The 15,432-nt window shown below is 39.5% G+C and overlaps 2 protein-coding genes and 1 long non-coding RNA gene across 4 annotated transcripts in view; 1 reads left to right on the forward strand and 2 right to left on the reverse strand.

Moving 5' to 3' along the window:
* Positions 1-12,291, reverse strand: part of LOC110259266 (uncharacterized) — a 109,036-nt gene extending 96,745 nt beyond the window's left edge. Inside the window, exons 1-2 of one of the 2 annotated variants that reach the window (XR_014836964.1) lie at positions 11,860-12,291; positions 10,658-10,805 (exon numbers count right to left, since the gene is read on the reverse strand). This is a non-coding gene — a long non-coding RNA (uncharacterized LOC110259266). Of the gene's footprint in view, positions 1-10,657; positions 10,809-11,859 lie in introns of both variants that reach the window. The other variant, XR_014836963.1, reaches the window with a different exon arrangement.
* Positions 3,392-4,762, reverse strand: LOC110259550 (olfactory receptor 5AK3-like). The gene has a single exon (XM_021085043.2). It carries the CDS (start codon positions 4,760-4,762, stop codon positions 3,812-3,814), a length of 951 nt encoding a protein of 316 aa, XP_020940702.2. The 3' UTR covers positions 3,392-3,811.
* Positions 12,292-12,360: 69 nt separating the features above from the next.
* The window catches only part of LOC110259553 (olfactory receptor 9G4-like), a 166,946-nt gene continuing 163,874 nt past the window's right edge, over positions 12,361-15,432 (forward strand). Inside the window, exons 1-2 of the mRNA XM_085015138.1 lie at positions 12,361-12,733; positions 14,759-14,827. The gene's annotated coding sequence lies outside the window, so the exon portion shown is untranslated. The remainder of the gene's footprint in view (positions 12,734-14,758; positions 14,828-15,432) is intronic.

Raw genomic sequence — 15,432 nt, forward strand, 5'->3', positions numbered from 1 at the left:
TGCAAATCAAAGTATAATCCCACAACTAGGATACTGACATTGATGCAGTCTGCTGATTTTACTCAGATTTCCCATGTGTGTGAAGGTGTGTGTGTGTGTGTGTGTGTGCCCTTGTATTAAATTCTGTAACATTTTATCACCTGGGTAGCTTCCCTTGTTCACGGCCACAGTCAAGATACTGAACAGTTTGCAAACTAAAAGTTCTCCTTGTATTCTTTTTTAAACCACCACCTCCTCCTCCCCTATCCCTACTCACTCTATCTCTAACCCTGGTAATCATTTAGTCTATTTATCCTCCATTTCTAAGATTTTGTCTTTTCAAGTATAATGAGAACCATGCAATATTTAACTTTGGGGTTTAGCTTTTCTCACTCAGCATAATTCCCTGGACACTCATCGAAGCTGTTGTGTGTTATCAATAGTTCATGGATTGTCACGAGACATGTTTCTACAATATTTTCTTAGCCTCTTTGCTTCTGTTTTCTCTGCTGAAAACTCCATCTTGCCCTGCCTTACTTTACCCCATATTCCTGCTTGAAAAACAGCCGCAGTGCTGGTAAATGACAAAAGCTTAAGAACAAAGACCTAAAGGCGCAAGTTATTCATGTGGTCAGCTGAATGAGGACATAATGCATTGGTCTATGCACGCTGGACCTGTGCAGATAGGCACTCCGTTTGCACAGCATGATATGCCCTCTAAAGAATAAGAGGAAGATGAACCTCATGGCCCCAAGTGGTTTATGAGTGGTCGTTAGCAGGATATGCTTTAGCAAGGAGAACCGAGGTGCAAACATAGGCGTGCTGGGTTGCTGCAGATAGGCACCCCACAGAAGCATAATGGTGATTCTCTAGATGCTATGCATAGATAGCTGAAGCCAAGCTTCCTCAATGCTAATGATTGCTAAATGCCTAAAGGTCAGAATAAAAGCTTAACCAGCTACGATTTAGCTGGTTAGGGCACACAGCTATGTGACTTTCAAAATAATAAAAAACTATATCCTGCACCTACAGCCCCCTCCTCACATGACGTCATCCTCAAGAGCACAATAAAAGCAGTGTGGTTTCTGGAGGCGGTGCTCTTGGTCCCTGAGACCTTGAGAGCCCCCGGTTCCCACCTTTAATTAAGACAAATGTCTCTGTGTCTTGTTTTATGTTGACTTTTTCCTTAAGTTTCACAGTACTGGTTCTTCAGCCCCATCCTGCTGAGCTGGTCTCGGCAATGGATTTTTCTTTTTGAGGGATTTCATTTGTTACATGGGTGTCCTCTTGATGGTTGAGCTTTGCGCTTCTGTTTGATGGATACATGCTTAGTTTTCATCCTGTCTTAGACACCGTTCCAGTTGGTTCTCTCAGACCCTGGGGCTGCTATTCTAGACTGGGAAGGAGTCCTATATCTCTATTCCTCTCTTTCCTTGGGAAACAGGGTCTACAGGTTTTTTGGGTTTTTTTTTTTTGTCTTTTAAGTCATGCAATTACTTCCCAATCTCTTGCTAGAGACTGTCTCTGATTCAATTAGAGCCGTCCAGTGATTCTACACTAGGCCATCAGTAAATGTTTGAAATTGCAAATAAATACACAAATGGATACACAAAATGTTGATTTGGTCAAGACTGGAGTCTATATTTTCTGCTCCTCGGTCTAGTTTGGGCCCAAACAACTGATGACTTATGAATCAGTGTGGGATTATGCAACATCAGACTATTCCTACTATACATAGTCTTAGAAAGGAAGGTTCTTTCTTGAAGTGCCAATAATTGCTAATCATTCCCTGGTCAGAGCTGAGATCAACTACTTCCTCCTTCACATAAGCCTCAGGGATTTTGCTGCTTTTGTCTATTTGAGCTTTACAAATATTTTCTTTGGGGATTTCTTTGGCCTCAGTATTGAATGCAGAGTGCTATGTGAGCCTCTATTTTGTGCTCCATGTCCACTGTGGACACCTGGACTTCTTAACTTGTACTACGTTTTTCTTTATCATTTTCCTCCAAGCCTTACTGGGGTATAACTGATAAAACGTGTGTGTGTGTGTGTGTGTGTGTGTGTGTGTGTGTGTGTGTGTGTACATGTACAACTTGGTACTTTATATAGATATACATGGTGAAATGATCACCACAAAAGGTTCACATCCATCACCTCACATACTTAACATCTATTTCCTTGCCCCCCCCATCTTCCTTTCCATCCTTCCTTTCTTTCTGATAACAATGCTTAAATTCTACCTGCTTAGCAAATTTCCAGTATACAATACAGTATTTTAACTTTAGCCACGATGCTATACATTAGCTTCCAATTTTCCCTTCAGGGTCTCAGGACATCCTCTGTCTACTTCGTGATGACTGTCCAGCTACCGTCCTGGTTCCCGGTCTTTGAAAATATTGGACCTGCCCTGGACAGATGATCTCTTCCTTGATAAGCAGGGTCTTTGCTGGTGAGATTCTGTTTACTACACTGACTTCACGTTCTATTTTCTTTTCTCTTAGAATGTAGGACACTGTAGTTGAAAAATACATCTTTTTCTTTTTTGCCCAATGCTCCTTGGGTTGTTACTTAATAGTACATTTTTGGACCAGTTCATTAGGTTGGTTAGTGTCATTTTAATGTGAGACTCCCTCTTTTACCTAATTAGCATGGTATATGGAGATTCATGTGCAGGATTCCATCACTTACCCTGAATCTATCCATTAAAACTTTTTTGTAAACAGTTTACTTTCCTGGTTGAAAGGGCCCTTGGCCTCCCTTCGGTTTCTCTGTGAAACTCTATAAAGCTATCTGTCTGGACTAAAATGACTGGAATTATATTTCATAAATGAATGACCATGTTTTAGGCTTTTATTTATTTATTTATTTATTTATCTTTCTTTGCCATTTCTTGGGCCGCTCCCGCAGCATATGGAGGTTCCCAGGCTAGGGGTCTAATCAGTGCTGTAGCTGCCAGCTATGCCACAGCCACAGCAACGTGGGATCTGAGCCGCGTCTGCGACCTACACCACAGCTCAAGGCAATGCCGGATCCTTAACCCACTGAGCAAGGGCAGGGATCGAACCCGCAACCTCATGGCTCCTAGTTGGATTTGTTAACCACTGTGCCACGACTGGGACACCTGTTTTAGGCTTTTAGATCCATTCATATTCTAGGTTTTCTATCTCTACCGGAGAGAGATATAGAAAATATTTCCATGAATTTCGTTACCTTATGAAAAAGAGATGGATTCAGAATAAAGAGGGTAACTAATAACAAAATGAAGTCACACTATCCCATAATGAATACGTGTTTTCAAGTTTTAGAGAATGTAACTAATATAAAAATATTATGAGCTGCATTTTTTTTAAAGCAGTATGTTTATTTTACATTCAGGTTTATGCAATAATTGGAAAAGAACATAGGAGCCTCTTTGTAGACAATTTAGGAAACATTTAAATGCACAAGAAATAATGAACTTCAATTTTAACACTTACTACATACAGAATTGGGTTTTTCTAGTCTTTAAGAATGTATGTGAAATGTAACTGAAATAACTATAGACTCTGCTAAGTCTATACATACTTCTTAGCATTTTAAATAATCTCAATAAAGCCCTTTTTCTTTATTGAGTAGTATCAATAGTAGTATCAATATCTGGGTAGTATGGGATATGTTTCTCAAACTAAATTCAAGGGAATATCAGTTCTATGAGATGTGACTATGTTTACTGCATTCTAAGAAATTAACTATAGAAGGAGGTAGCAATGGTTAAGGACTGGATGTGTTCCTTCTTTCAAAAATACTAAATAGTGGTCAAACATCTCTCCTGAATGCTTTGATGTGCTGAATTTTAAGAATTCGAGTCTAATCTAGAAGAATATTTTTTCCATAGCACTTTTAGAGCTTCTTTTACCTCCTTATTTCTCAAACTATAGATCATGGGGTTTAACATGGGAATCATAATGCCATAAAATACGGAGGCCACCTTCATATTCTCCTGGGAAGTATGAGAATGAGGCTGTAAGTACATGTAAGAAAGGGTCCCATAGAAAACGGTGACTGTGGTCAGGTGGGAGCCACACGTGGAGAAGGCTTTTCTCCTCCCTGCATCAGAAGAGATCTTCAGGACGGCAGGGATGATATTCACGTAGGAAAAGATGACAACCAACACAGTGAACAGTAAATTAAATCCCACAAAGACAACAAGTAGCATGACGTTGATGTCAATGCTGGAGCATGAAAGGGCGAGAATTGGAGGAACATCACAGAAAAAGTGATTGATGGTATTACCCTTGCAGAAGAACAGCGAAAAGGTAAAACCCGTGTGCACAGAAGCATTTATTGAGCCCATGACATATGAACCAGCTACCAACCAGAAGCAGACTCTTCGAGACATGACTATGGGATAGTGAAGTGGGTTACAGATGGCCACATAGCGGTCCACGGCCATCGCAGCCAGGAGGTAAGCGTCACTGGTGGCAAATGTTGCATAAACCAGTAACTGCATGACACAACCCTTGAAGGATATTGCTTTGTTTTCTACTATGAAGTTCTGTAGCATCTTGGGAGTGATAGCCGTGGTATAACAGAGATCAACAAAGGCCAAATGTTGTAGGAAAAAGTACATGGGTGTCTGAAGTCTGGAGTCTGTCTTGATGAGTAGGATCATTCCAATATTACCCACCAGGGAGGTCACATAGATGAGCAGAAATACAGGGAAGAGGACATAGCGAAACTTGTGTTGGGCCCCAAATCCCAGAAGAAAGAATTCCGTTATTTCAGTGCTATTCCCTTGTGTCATAAGTACTTGGAGTCTAGAAGGGCCAAGAGGCAGACCAAGAAAAGAATAAAATCTTAAACTTCTTGAATATAAAAGTTACATTCCAGTCACTTTTTTAAAATAAGATTTTCATGGCAAGCACTTACAACAGGGTTTATTGCTTTCAAAGTATTCCCTTTATTGTCTTGATAAAAGAACCCACCATATAAACAGTGATAGGTGAGCCATAGACTCATTTCTACAATAAGGAAGATTTCATAGAAGAAGACTGATTTTTAATACGTGAGATTCTAAGAAACACAGATTAACACACATTTCCAATATAGTATACAGGTATCCATATTTGCTTAAATCAGTATTCAAACATGATTTTGTACCTTTTTAACAACCTAGGTTTTTCTCAGCCACTTATCATTTTAATCCTACTCAGGTTTCTGAAGTTAGTGGCATTCAGAGGAATTTTCTGATACTTGTTTATGATCCACTTATGTATGAAGGCTTTAGAGCATCTTTATACTATTTTCCTTAGTATGAAACTCCTTTTTCTCATAAGATAAATATATATATATGTATATATGTACACACATGTATACAAATATATATATATTTGTGGATTTTTGAGAGAGTCTTGCATTTCCCACTCCATTGTTTTTCTTTTTAGCTATACCCTAGCTACAGAACAAATCATCTTGTAATAATTTGATTAATATATAACGATAGCTTTCTGTTTCTCACTTTGAGTTATGCTACCCCTGTACCTGCTTAGGTATATAGCTGAGGTGTTTTCATCCATAATCTATCAAGCCCTCAAACTCCCCTATTCCAGTATTTTTACTCTTAAACACCATTCTGCATTGCTGAGCACTGAGGAATGCAACATGGACTTTTGCTATGGCAGAAATTGACCTACCGCTCATCAGTAGTTCTGTCTTTTCTTCTGGGTATGAAGTTAGAGCGCACTTCCAATTCAACTTTCTTTTTTTTTTTTTTTTTTGGCTGTGCCCATGGCACATGGAAGTTCCTGGGCCAGGGAGAGATCCTGTGCCACAGCAGTGACCAGAGCTGCTGTGGTAAGAATGCCAGATACTCAACCCACTGTGCCACAAGAGAACTCTCAACCAAACTTTCTTAAGTGTGGGTATGATGCCATGTTCTGCAATAGAACACAGGCCAAAGGAATGAAGACTACTTATAGCCTGAACCAGCTCTTTCCTCCTCCTCTCAAACTGGAAACATCTGACTTTCCACTCCTTTTATTTCTCATCTGCTGCCTGAGTGGTGACATTCAGGGAAATTTTGGAAGCCATCTGTTAGGGTTGCCAGATAAAATATAGGACACCCAATTAAATTTGAACAGCAGATAAACAACAGATAATTTTTTAGTATAAGTATCATCTAAATATTGCATGGGAAATATTTACATTAAAAATTACTCACTGTTTATTTGAAACTTGCATTTACCTGAGACTCCTATATTTTTATTTGCTAAGTCTGGCAAGCCTACCTGGGTTGCTTATGGTGGTCCCCTTTAAGCGGTGCTCTTGAATGACCATGAGGAGCAGAGACCCCTGCCAGCAGCCTGTTCCCTTCACTGGATTTTGTGTGATTGAGACCTTCTCTTGGATGAGTCACTGAGATATGGGAATTTATTTATTATAATAGTTACTGTTATTTTGATCAACGCTCATGGCAGTCACACTTTTGATTATTCATGAGTGACCTCTCCTTCTGACACATAATATTTTGGAGTGCTATGAAGGTCAGACTGAGTCTTGTGAACTGAGTCTTTGTAGAATGCATTGTTTTACCAAAAAGAAAACATAATTGATATATTTTGATGTCCTTTTTTCTTCTCTATGCTTTGCCTTATGAGGCATTAAAAGAAATTATGAATTTAAAGAAGTTCTCTAAATGTAACCATCATGAATGTAAATGACAACTCTTTGTGAGGATGTGGCTGCAAAACAACAGGATCCATTATATGTAGTATTCTAGCAAGATATTAAGATTAATAATTCTACCAGAAAGAATTTCAATGAATATTGGCATATTCAATGTGCTTCAGATGCTGAATATTTAATACTACTTTGTTTGCCTTTAACAAAGTAGTTTTAGAGAATTATTTTTTGGTAACTGCTTTCAGAATCTGGAATCCATCTTCGTGGACATAAATCAATGGTTGGAATTATTGTCCCTTGGCGGGGGGTGTAATTCAAAACAAGTGAGGAAGGGGGAAGAATTATTTTTGAAAATCCCATTCATTCCTCTGCTCCTAGCTGTATAATATAAAGGATAATGAAAATTAATTAACTACACTTCAACTAAAAAAAAAAAAAAAAAAAGATAATGAGAAAACCAATCTGTACAGAACACCTGCAAATGCTGGATAAAATATAACAAAGATCATTGTAAAGTCGTACAGAGCTCAGAAGCAAGTAAGAAAAATGCCTAGGACCGAAGACTGAAAAGGAGCCTACAAACCAGAGTGGTGGTCCTGAGAAGATGCTGAGGCTGCCTCAAGGACTTTTGACATTACATGAAACATAGCTCTTTGGTTTAAAGACCTAAGTGGGGGGATGGGAAACTATGTCTTGCATATGCAGAATGTAAATGGACCAAATATACAACTTTAGTAAATAATGGCTTAGTAAAAAAATCACCATAATGGAAAAAGAGCTTCTGCTTTGGCAACAACAAAAAAAGTCCTACATGAGTATTTGTAACTACTTCCCTGAATTCTTATGGGTCTGGAGTTTAAATCTGTATTACTAGTTAAGAAACCAACAGAAGATTGTGCTGGGTTGTGCATGCCTTAGCTCTCTGGCAGAAGCAAAGTAAAATCATGAGGCAGAGTATACCAATAATCCAGATTACCTGCAGGTAAAATCAGTAAAAACAATATTATAGTTTTAAAAACTAAAAAATACAAAGAAAAAAGTTATCCTGAACAAAACTTAGCAGAAACAACAAAGAGCAGAATCGGGTTTGGGATACTGGAATTACAAGGTATGAAATATGGAAGAATAGATTTTTTTATTATTTAAAGAAATTAAAAAATGAAAATAAGAGCAAGGAAAGAAAGACTGATCAAAGATTACCAAAAGGATTTATTAATGAGTATTTACCGGTTTCCTTTAAAAAAAAAAAAATCACCGAAGACTTGGTGAGTTAAACTAACAAATTAGAAATATTTGCAGAGAGCACTGGTGAGCTGGAAGACATATATGAAGAAATTCCCTAGAATAAGGACACAACGACAAGGTGACAGAAACTATGAAAGTGAGGTTAAGAAACGTGGAAGTTAGCTTAGAATGCATAAAACTGGCATATAAGAATGAAAGACCATTTAGGAAATGAAGGTGGAGAAATTTTGAGAACTGCCAAAAGATTAAAAAAAAAATTGAAATGTCTGAAGACTCTCAAGCAGAAGAAATAAAAATTGTCCACATCTAGAAATATCATTGAATAAAAAGTCAAACTGCAAAAGAAAACAGATCATAAAAGCCATCAGAGAGAAGAGAATGACACAGTCTTTCCGAGGGTTACAGTAAAACCCAGAAGAGAGCAGAATTTAGATCCTCAAAGTGCTGGGAGAAAGTCGTGCCGGTGCGGAACTGCAGGGCTACATACCCATTATGCAATTGTACACCTGCACACTGATCGGATAACTGTACACCTACCTATCAATTATACAAGGTGGGAAGGGCAAAAGCATCACCTGCGTTGTTTTATTGAAAGAAATGTTTATCCTGATCGCAACAAAGCAACCTGAAGACCTCCTGATGATGGGACCTTCTACAAATCAACTGGCCTGGACACCTAAAAAAAATGTCAATTTCATGTAAGACAAACCAACAACAAAGCTGGGAACTGTTCTGGATTTTAAAAGGCTAGAAAGATATCATAACTAAATGTAATACACAAACCTTGGACTGAATGCTCACTCTGAGAAGAAAATATCTACAAAGGATATTGTTGGGCAGGTAGGGGAATTTAAATAATGAATATATAACAGATAATGTTTTATCAATATCAATTACCAATATTACATTCCTTTGGCTTGAAAGCTTGGTTGTAACAGAGATTTTCTTTGTAGGAGATATTTACTGAATAGCACTCATCTATTTGTCAATGCACAGATAAAGCTAAATGGAAAGAAAAAGAATTGGTTAATCTAGATGACGTATATACTAATATTTCTTGTACTATCATTGTAACTGTTATGAAGGTTTTCTGTTTAAAAATAAGAAGTCAATGAAAAACTTGGATTAAATAAAACATCTTCACGCAAGAACAAATGGAGAGAGTTTAATAGTTGTGCAGTAAAGATGCTCCTACAGACGTTCAGAAGAAAGGTCTATGCTCTCTGAAAGTCTCAGAAGCAAGAAGAAATGGTGATCTTAGAAACTGGTAAACATGTAAGAAATAACATACTGGGATAAACAGAGGCAGTATTAAATATTAATAATACTTCTATGGGGAAATGATAAATTAAAAACATCAACTAACATTAATATAACATATTGGAGTATTCATTAAATTTAGGGAGCTCGAAAATTTTTGTACTTTACGCTATTAGATGTGCGTATTTTCAAAAATTACAAAAGTTAAAAATGAAGTTTTTTTTTTAAAGTTTAGGGGGATAAATGGACTTTTAAAACCAATCAATGTAAATAAACATAATAAAGGAGCTAAAAGGAATAGTAGGAAAATAAATCAAGACAAATTAGAGATTATTTCAGAAGCCATTAATAAATCCAAATGAATTGGTAAGAAAGATAAATATAAATAGACTAAATTCATCTTTAAAATTCAAAGACTGTGAAACTGGATTTTATAAATATAAATGAAGCCATAGGATATAACAGACAAAGATTAAAAAGCAACTAAACAACTAATAATTAAATCATGGTATAGAGAAGAATATTGTGCATTAGTGAAAATGAATTCACAAGAGCTATATTTCTCAACACAAATCTTAAAAACATAACATGGAGAGCAAGAGTTTATTAATTAATTGTACTAATTGTAGTACAGTATAATACTGGGTCTTCACTGCTATTGGTGATATTTTATATCCACAGCTATCTGGTGGTTACATGTGTTTATTATATGTGCTACATGCCTTTTTGTAATTAGTAAATTTTTTTGTATATATTTATACCCTCAAATTGCCTTTAAAGCAAAGCGTACGTATATACCATCCCTCAGCAGGTCAAAATACTGCCAGTTTTATGAAATCAAAGCCACACCTCCTTTATAAGACATTAGAGAAACAAGAGTATTACCATTTTACAGGTTAAAAGACATCAATTCAATCCAAAGGAAAAACAGAGCATCTCAGTTGTTAAAAACAATGTCTAGACCTCTAACATGGAAATAAGTTACATCCACAGTCCTCAGGTTCAATTGCTATGGTGATTCTCTGTGACAAAAATTAGGGTTAATCATGTAAATCTAAGGTGTGTAATGTGTGCTCTGATGCACGCACCCGTTGCTAAATATTTACCACAATCAGGCTAGTTATGTTAGCACATCCTTCACTTCATATACGTGTTTATGTTGTGATAAGAATGTTTAAAACACCACTCTTAAAGTAACTTTGAAGAAGACAATCCAGAATTGCTAACTAGTCACTACGCTGTATATTAGATGTTCAGAACTCATTCATCTTATAACTGGAAGCTTGTGTCTCTGAATGTCTCATTTCTTCCACCCTCTAGCCACTGGCAACTACTGTTTTTTTTATTCAAAGATATTTTTAAGGAAGGTAAATTTTGAGTCTAGACCTGACTTCTTTTCCTAAGTGTTAAGTGGTAACTAAGACGAATTATTTCAGTTGCAACATTCACCAAGCACTGACAATAGCTGAGGTGTTGTTTTAAGTGCTAATGACCAAAAGTGCCCCCAACTTACCCCATCAGCATGTCCTGCTATTCTGTTCCCACTTCTGATTTTCTGGAGGAAGATTTTTCTGGAGCCTGCCAACAAGCAGAGATGAAATTCTTGGTGTATTTCCCTGACTCATAAGCTTGGATTTTCTTTCAGACACTACAGCAAATGTCTGCTGAGAAAAACACAAGATTTACTTTTTTAGAAAGTCCTATTTATGTCAGGATATTCCTTTCTACACTTGTAGCAATTGCCACCAATTGGGGGGGTGGGGAGGTATTCTTGAGGGCTGTGGGGATGAAGAACTATTCTCATGGGAGTCTCAGACACAAGGGGCTGAGTTGAGTGTACAATATTGAGCTTCCCAGTTGAGGCCTTTGGAAATTGTGTTTTCAAGTTTCTGTCCTTAGGGACTTTGCACTTGTTTACTTTCATGAGTTTGGGGACCATCTGTTCCAACCTGAAACAGATCTTGGATTCTGAAAACCTGACTCTGTATCCTGGATCTTCCACTGACTCTAAATCTCAGTTTCTCCCTTTGTACAATAGGGCTAATGACACCAGAGGTGGCTGCCTGGGTGGTGTTGGCAATGCAAGCGAGGAACGCACATGCATAGGCCTTATGAACTGTGAAGGGCATTGCTATGAAAGGGATTCTCAGGATTATTCCTATTAGCAGACTTCTCCAAATCTGGGTGTCCCTCTTTCTTCTGTCTTGCTGCAGCTATCCCCGTTGTCCTAGAGGGCTCTCTGGGGCTTTCCTCAACTGAAGCTCTGACCCCACCATCCGCAAAGACATTTACATGCCTCACTTTATTAACGATATTAACTCCACGCCTCCCTTTATTAACCCTGTGGTGGTCATTAGAAGAAAGCTCACAAGCACTGCCCTACAGTTCTGGACCCTCATGTTCCAGGGCTCTTTACAAGCCTTCTAGGAGCTCAGTCCCTGAGTGATTCTACAGAAAATGTAGCACGTTCCACTTTCCTGACCATCTGCAGCACCCCAACCTCCCTGCTGCTAATGTAACACAAGCCCACGTCCCCAAGTGGGGCCAAGGGGCTGTGCTGAAGGGTGGGGTGCAACAGAGTTTCTCCCCACTGCAGGCCCACCAGGACCTCCCCTGGGAGAAGGGCCCACTGGGTATGTGGCAGCCTGCAGCCCTCGGTGGGCAGTGGACTTCTTCGGATGGGGAAGGTGGCCTGCCCAAAGGCCCGGCACTAACCTGGGCAAAAGACGGAAGCGGAGGTAGCCGTGGTAGAGGCCCCTTCTCTTCTAGATCAGCCAGCAGCAGCAGCAACAGCAGGTTCTGGGCCCCGGGGACGGGGCTGGCAGGGAGGCCGTTCTCCAGCAAGGCCCCATCCATCTCCCTGCACCGCAGGTGGAAAGCCCCGCCATCACCTGGGAAGGCCTTGTCCCTGAGAGCTGCTCAAGGGAAGCCGAAAGGGCCACGGTGCTAGCTGCATGGGCTGGTTTTCCTCCGCTTTTCCTTTCTCCTTATCAGGAGGCGCCGTGCGAGGGGTTCTCCATCAGCTTCTCAGGGACCAATGGAGCCCGTCAGGCCTCTTCCCCTAGCGACATACCTTGGCCTTGGGCCCGACCAGGCCTGCAGTTCCTCAGGTGCCTGCCTTCCCACGCACGCGCATTGCGCGGATGCGCGGGAGCCCTGCGCCCCAGCGGCTCTGGGGCTTCTGGCCACTACTGAGCAGGCGCCCAGCACCCCGCCGCAGGCGAGAGCGCCACCCCCGCCCCGCGCGGGGGCCCCCGTTTCCCCGCTGCTTTGGATACAGCCTGGGCGTCTTAATTTTGTCTCTTTTAAATTTATATTAGTCTTGTCTTCTTCATAAAATTGCCAACTCTCTGAGGGTGGAACAATGGCATGCCCATATTCCATGTGTCTGCAATGCATCCTAGCCCCGCTGTTACTTGGATTCTCTGAAGCCGGACCTCAGACGTTCTCCAAATCTTACTCCGCTGGACAGTGCTGGTGGCTTTGCCCTAGGGTGTTTCAACCAGGCCTGGACCTTGCACCCGCTGCAAGACCTCTCTGAGATGTGATTGACAGCTTGAAGGTGGAAAAAGCAGTCCTTGAAGAACAGGTATTTATTGAAGTCACCCTCTGGGCAGCTTCGCTGCTGGCGAGCTAACAAATAGTCTGAAACCACTGCTCTCAAGGAGTTGATGTTATTTTCCCATTCTCCCTGTAAGGATATAGTTACATGCATTCATTGATTTGCCAAGCACTCGTCCAGGTTTCTGTGTTAAAACTTACATTCCAGTGAAATGAGGTAATAAATAAATGTGGTGATTTCGGATGATGTGAAATATTGTGAAGGAAATAAAACAGATGAATGGTTAGGGAATGATATGCCATCATGGGGGGCAGGGAAGGGCACAGACATTCTGTGCATAAATTGCATTGTATGGAAGGTGACCAGATTATTAAATAGGTACCCCTCATGTAAATATTTGGGAGATGCCATGAAGCTGGGACATCAAGTTCAAAGATGCTGATGAGGGGAGAAGAGGGGAAACAATGAGAACAGTTAGGAAACTGACGCAGTAGCCGGCAAAATCCTGACATTTAACATACAGTGCATTTTTAAAACCCCAGATAATTGCTTGTTTCATTCATTATTTGTGAGTAAAGGAAGTAATTTTTAGAAAGCAAGAAGCAAGCCCACGATCAGAGAATTTGGAGTGGATGTGTAACTTTTAAAAGAAGCCAAGTTCAGGGCTCTGATCACTGCACCCCCACATCTAGAAACTCCTCATCTGGCTTTAGGGCTGCCTGGTTCTCATCTTGTCAGCTCTGCCTGGTCCTTCCCCCAGTAAGTCATGTGTCAGAATGCAAACTCTCTTGGTGTGAGTCATTGTTTGGGTTTGTCCCAATGCGAAGACCCAAGTTACTCTGATGCAAAGTGTTCAATTGACTGAGCAGAGTGTTCCTAATTATAGGCTTTAGCAATTCTGTCTCCTTAAGCACTTTTTTTTTCCCCTCTGTTTTTGGTCTCCATATGGAACAGAGAGCATCAGAGTGACAACTGGATTTTTAAGTAGCAATTACCAGTAATTTTTGGAATGCTTGTCATGAGAAGATTAATTATTTATTAAAACATTTATTGAACACCCCAGCTGATGCCAAACAATGAACTGGGGCTGGCAATAAAATGATGAGTAATAGCATATGGGTCACTACCCTCATGGAGTTTTCAGTCTAGTGAGTGTACAGGGAGAATACGTTGTATTAGTGAGGTGTACAAGACACAAGACCTTGTAAGGGGAGAATTAACCTGGGTAGATTTCCTAGAGAAAGCTATGCTTGTGCAAATAATAGAGAACTATTGTTACTATTATGTTATTGAAGTGTAGTTGATTCACAGAGTTATACTAGTTTCAAGTATACATTATAGTGCTTCAGTTTTTTTATAGTTTATACTCCATTAAAAGTTATTATAAGATAATGGCTATAATTTCCTGTACTTTACAGTTTATTCTTAGTTAGCTAGAAAATTATTATTATTATTATTATTTGTCTTTTTAGGGCTGTACCTGTGGCACATGGAGGTTCCCAGACTAGGGGTTGAATCTGAGCTGTAGACTTGGGCCTGCGCCAGAGCCACAGCATTGTCAGATTCGAGCTGCGTCTTCGACCTACACCACAGCTCACAGCAACGCTGGATCCTTAACCCACTGAGTGAGGCCAGGGATCGAACCCACAACCTCATGGTTTCTAGTCGGATTTGTTTCCACTGTGCCACAAAGGGAACTCCAGAAATTATTTTTGAACGCCTCTGAAAAGCCAAGGTAGAACACACTTATGCAGAAATGAAGTTGAAGTGACTGAGAGACAACCTGGCATGATCTTCTGTAGTCATACAGGCCTCCTGCTATGGTCTTTGAACAGAAGCTTCTTTGTGCCTCAGGGCCTTTGCACTTGCTTCTGATGCTGCTGCTCATCAGAATCTCCTGGCAGGCTCCTTCATATTCTTCTGTGACTCCCTTATTAAACTATCCTTATTGCTTATCACTCTCTCACAACACCCTTTTATTTTCTTCATATGTAATCATGGTTTTTCTTCCATTTATTTGTTTATTGACTTTTTTTTTTTTTTCCTCACTAGATTGTAAACTCCAAGAGCCTGAGCTCCTGCATTTATTGTTTACATCACCTGGCCCAAGCCTGACTCATGGTAGGTGCTCCATAGATGTTGCCAAATGAATGACAATGGTGAAGATAAAGATATAGCAATGATTGAAAAATAGCAAGAGATAAATATATGCACAAGATTTGTTCTGAGTTAAAAATTGATTTTGTAGAAAGTTAACCATGTTCTATTCCCTTAATACATCACAATTCCCTTAAAGATGAAGCTGCTCCACAACTCTTTTTTTTTTTTTTTTTTTTTAACCAAGGTGTGCAGCTGCTTGATGTGGGATTTCAGTTCCCAGGCCAGGGATTGAACCCGGGCCATATCTGTGAAAGTGCTAAATCCTAACCACTAGGCAACCAGGGAATTCTCTATACCAATCTTTTTTTAATTGAAGTATAGCTGATTTGCAATGTTGTGTTAGTTTCTGATGTACTACAAAGTGATCGTTATATAAATATATATGTATATATATGTGTATATATATATATATATTGTTTTTCATATTCTTTTCCATCATGGTTTATTATAGGATATTTAATATAGTTTCCCTGTGCTATATAGTAGGGCCTTGTTTCTCTGGTTTGTATATGGTAGTTTGTATCTGCTAATCCCAAACTTTTAATTTATACTCCCCAAACCCTACT

The sequence above is a fragment of the Sus scrofa genome, chromosome 2 (genome assembly GCF_054392235.1).
Source record: "Sus scrofa isolate SSC_HxYL_T2T_F1_AM1 chromosome 2, Sscrofa_HxYL_maternal_Yorkshire_Landrace_v2.0, whole genome shotgun sequence".
Lineage (NCBI taxonomy): Eukaryota > Metazoa > Chordata > Mammalia > Artiodactyla > Suidae > Sus > Sus scrofa.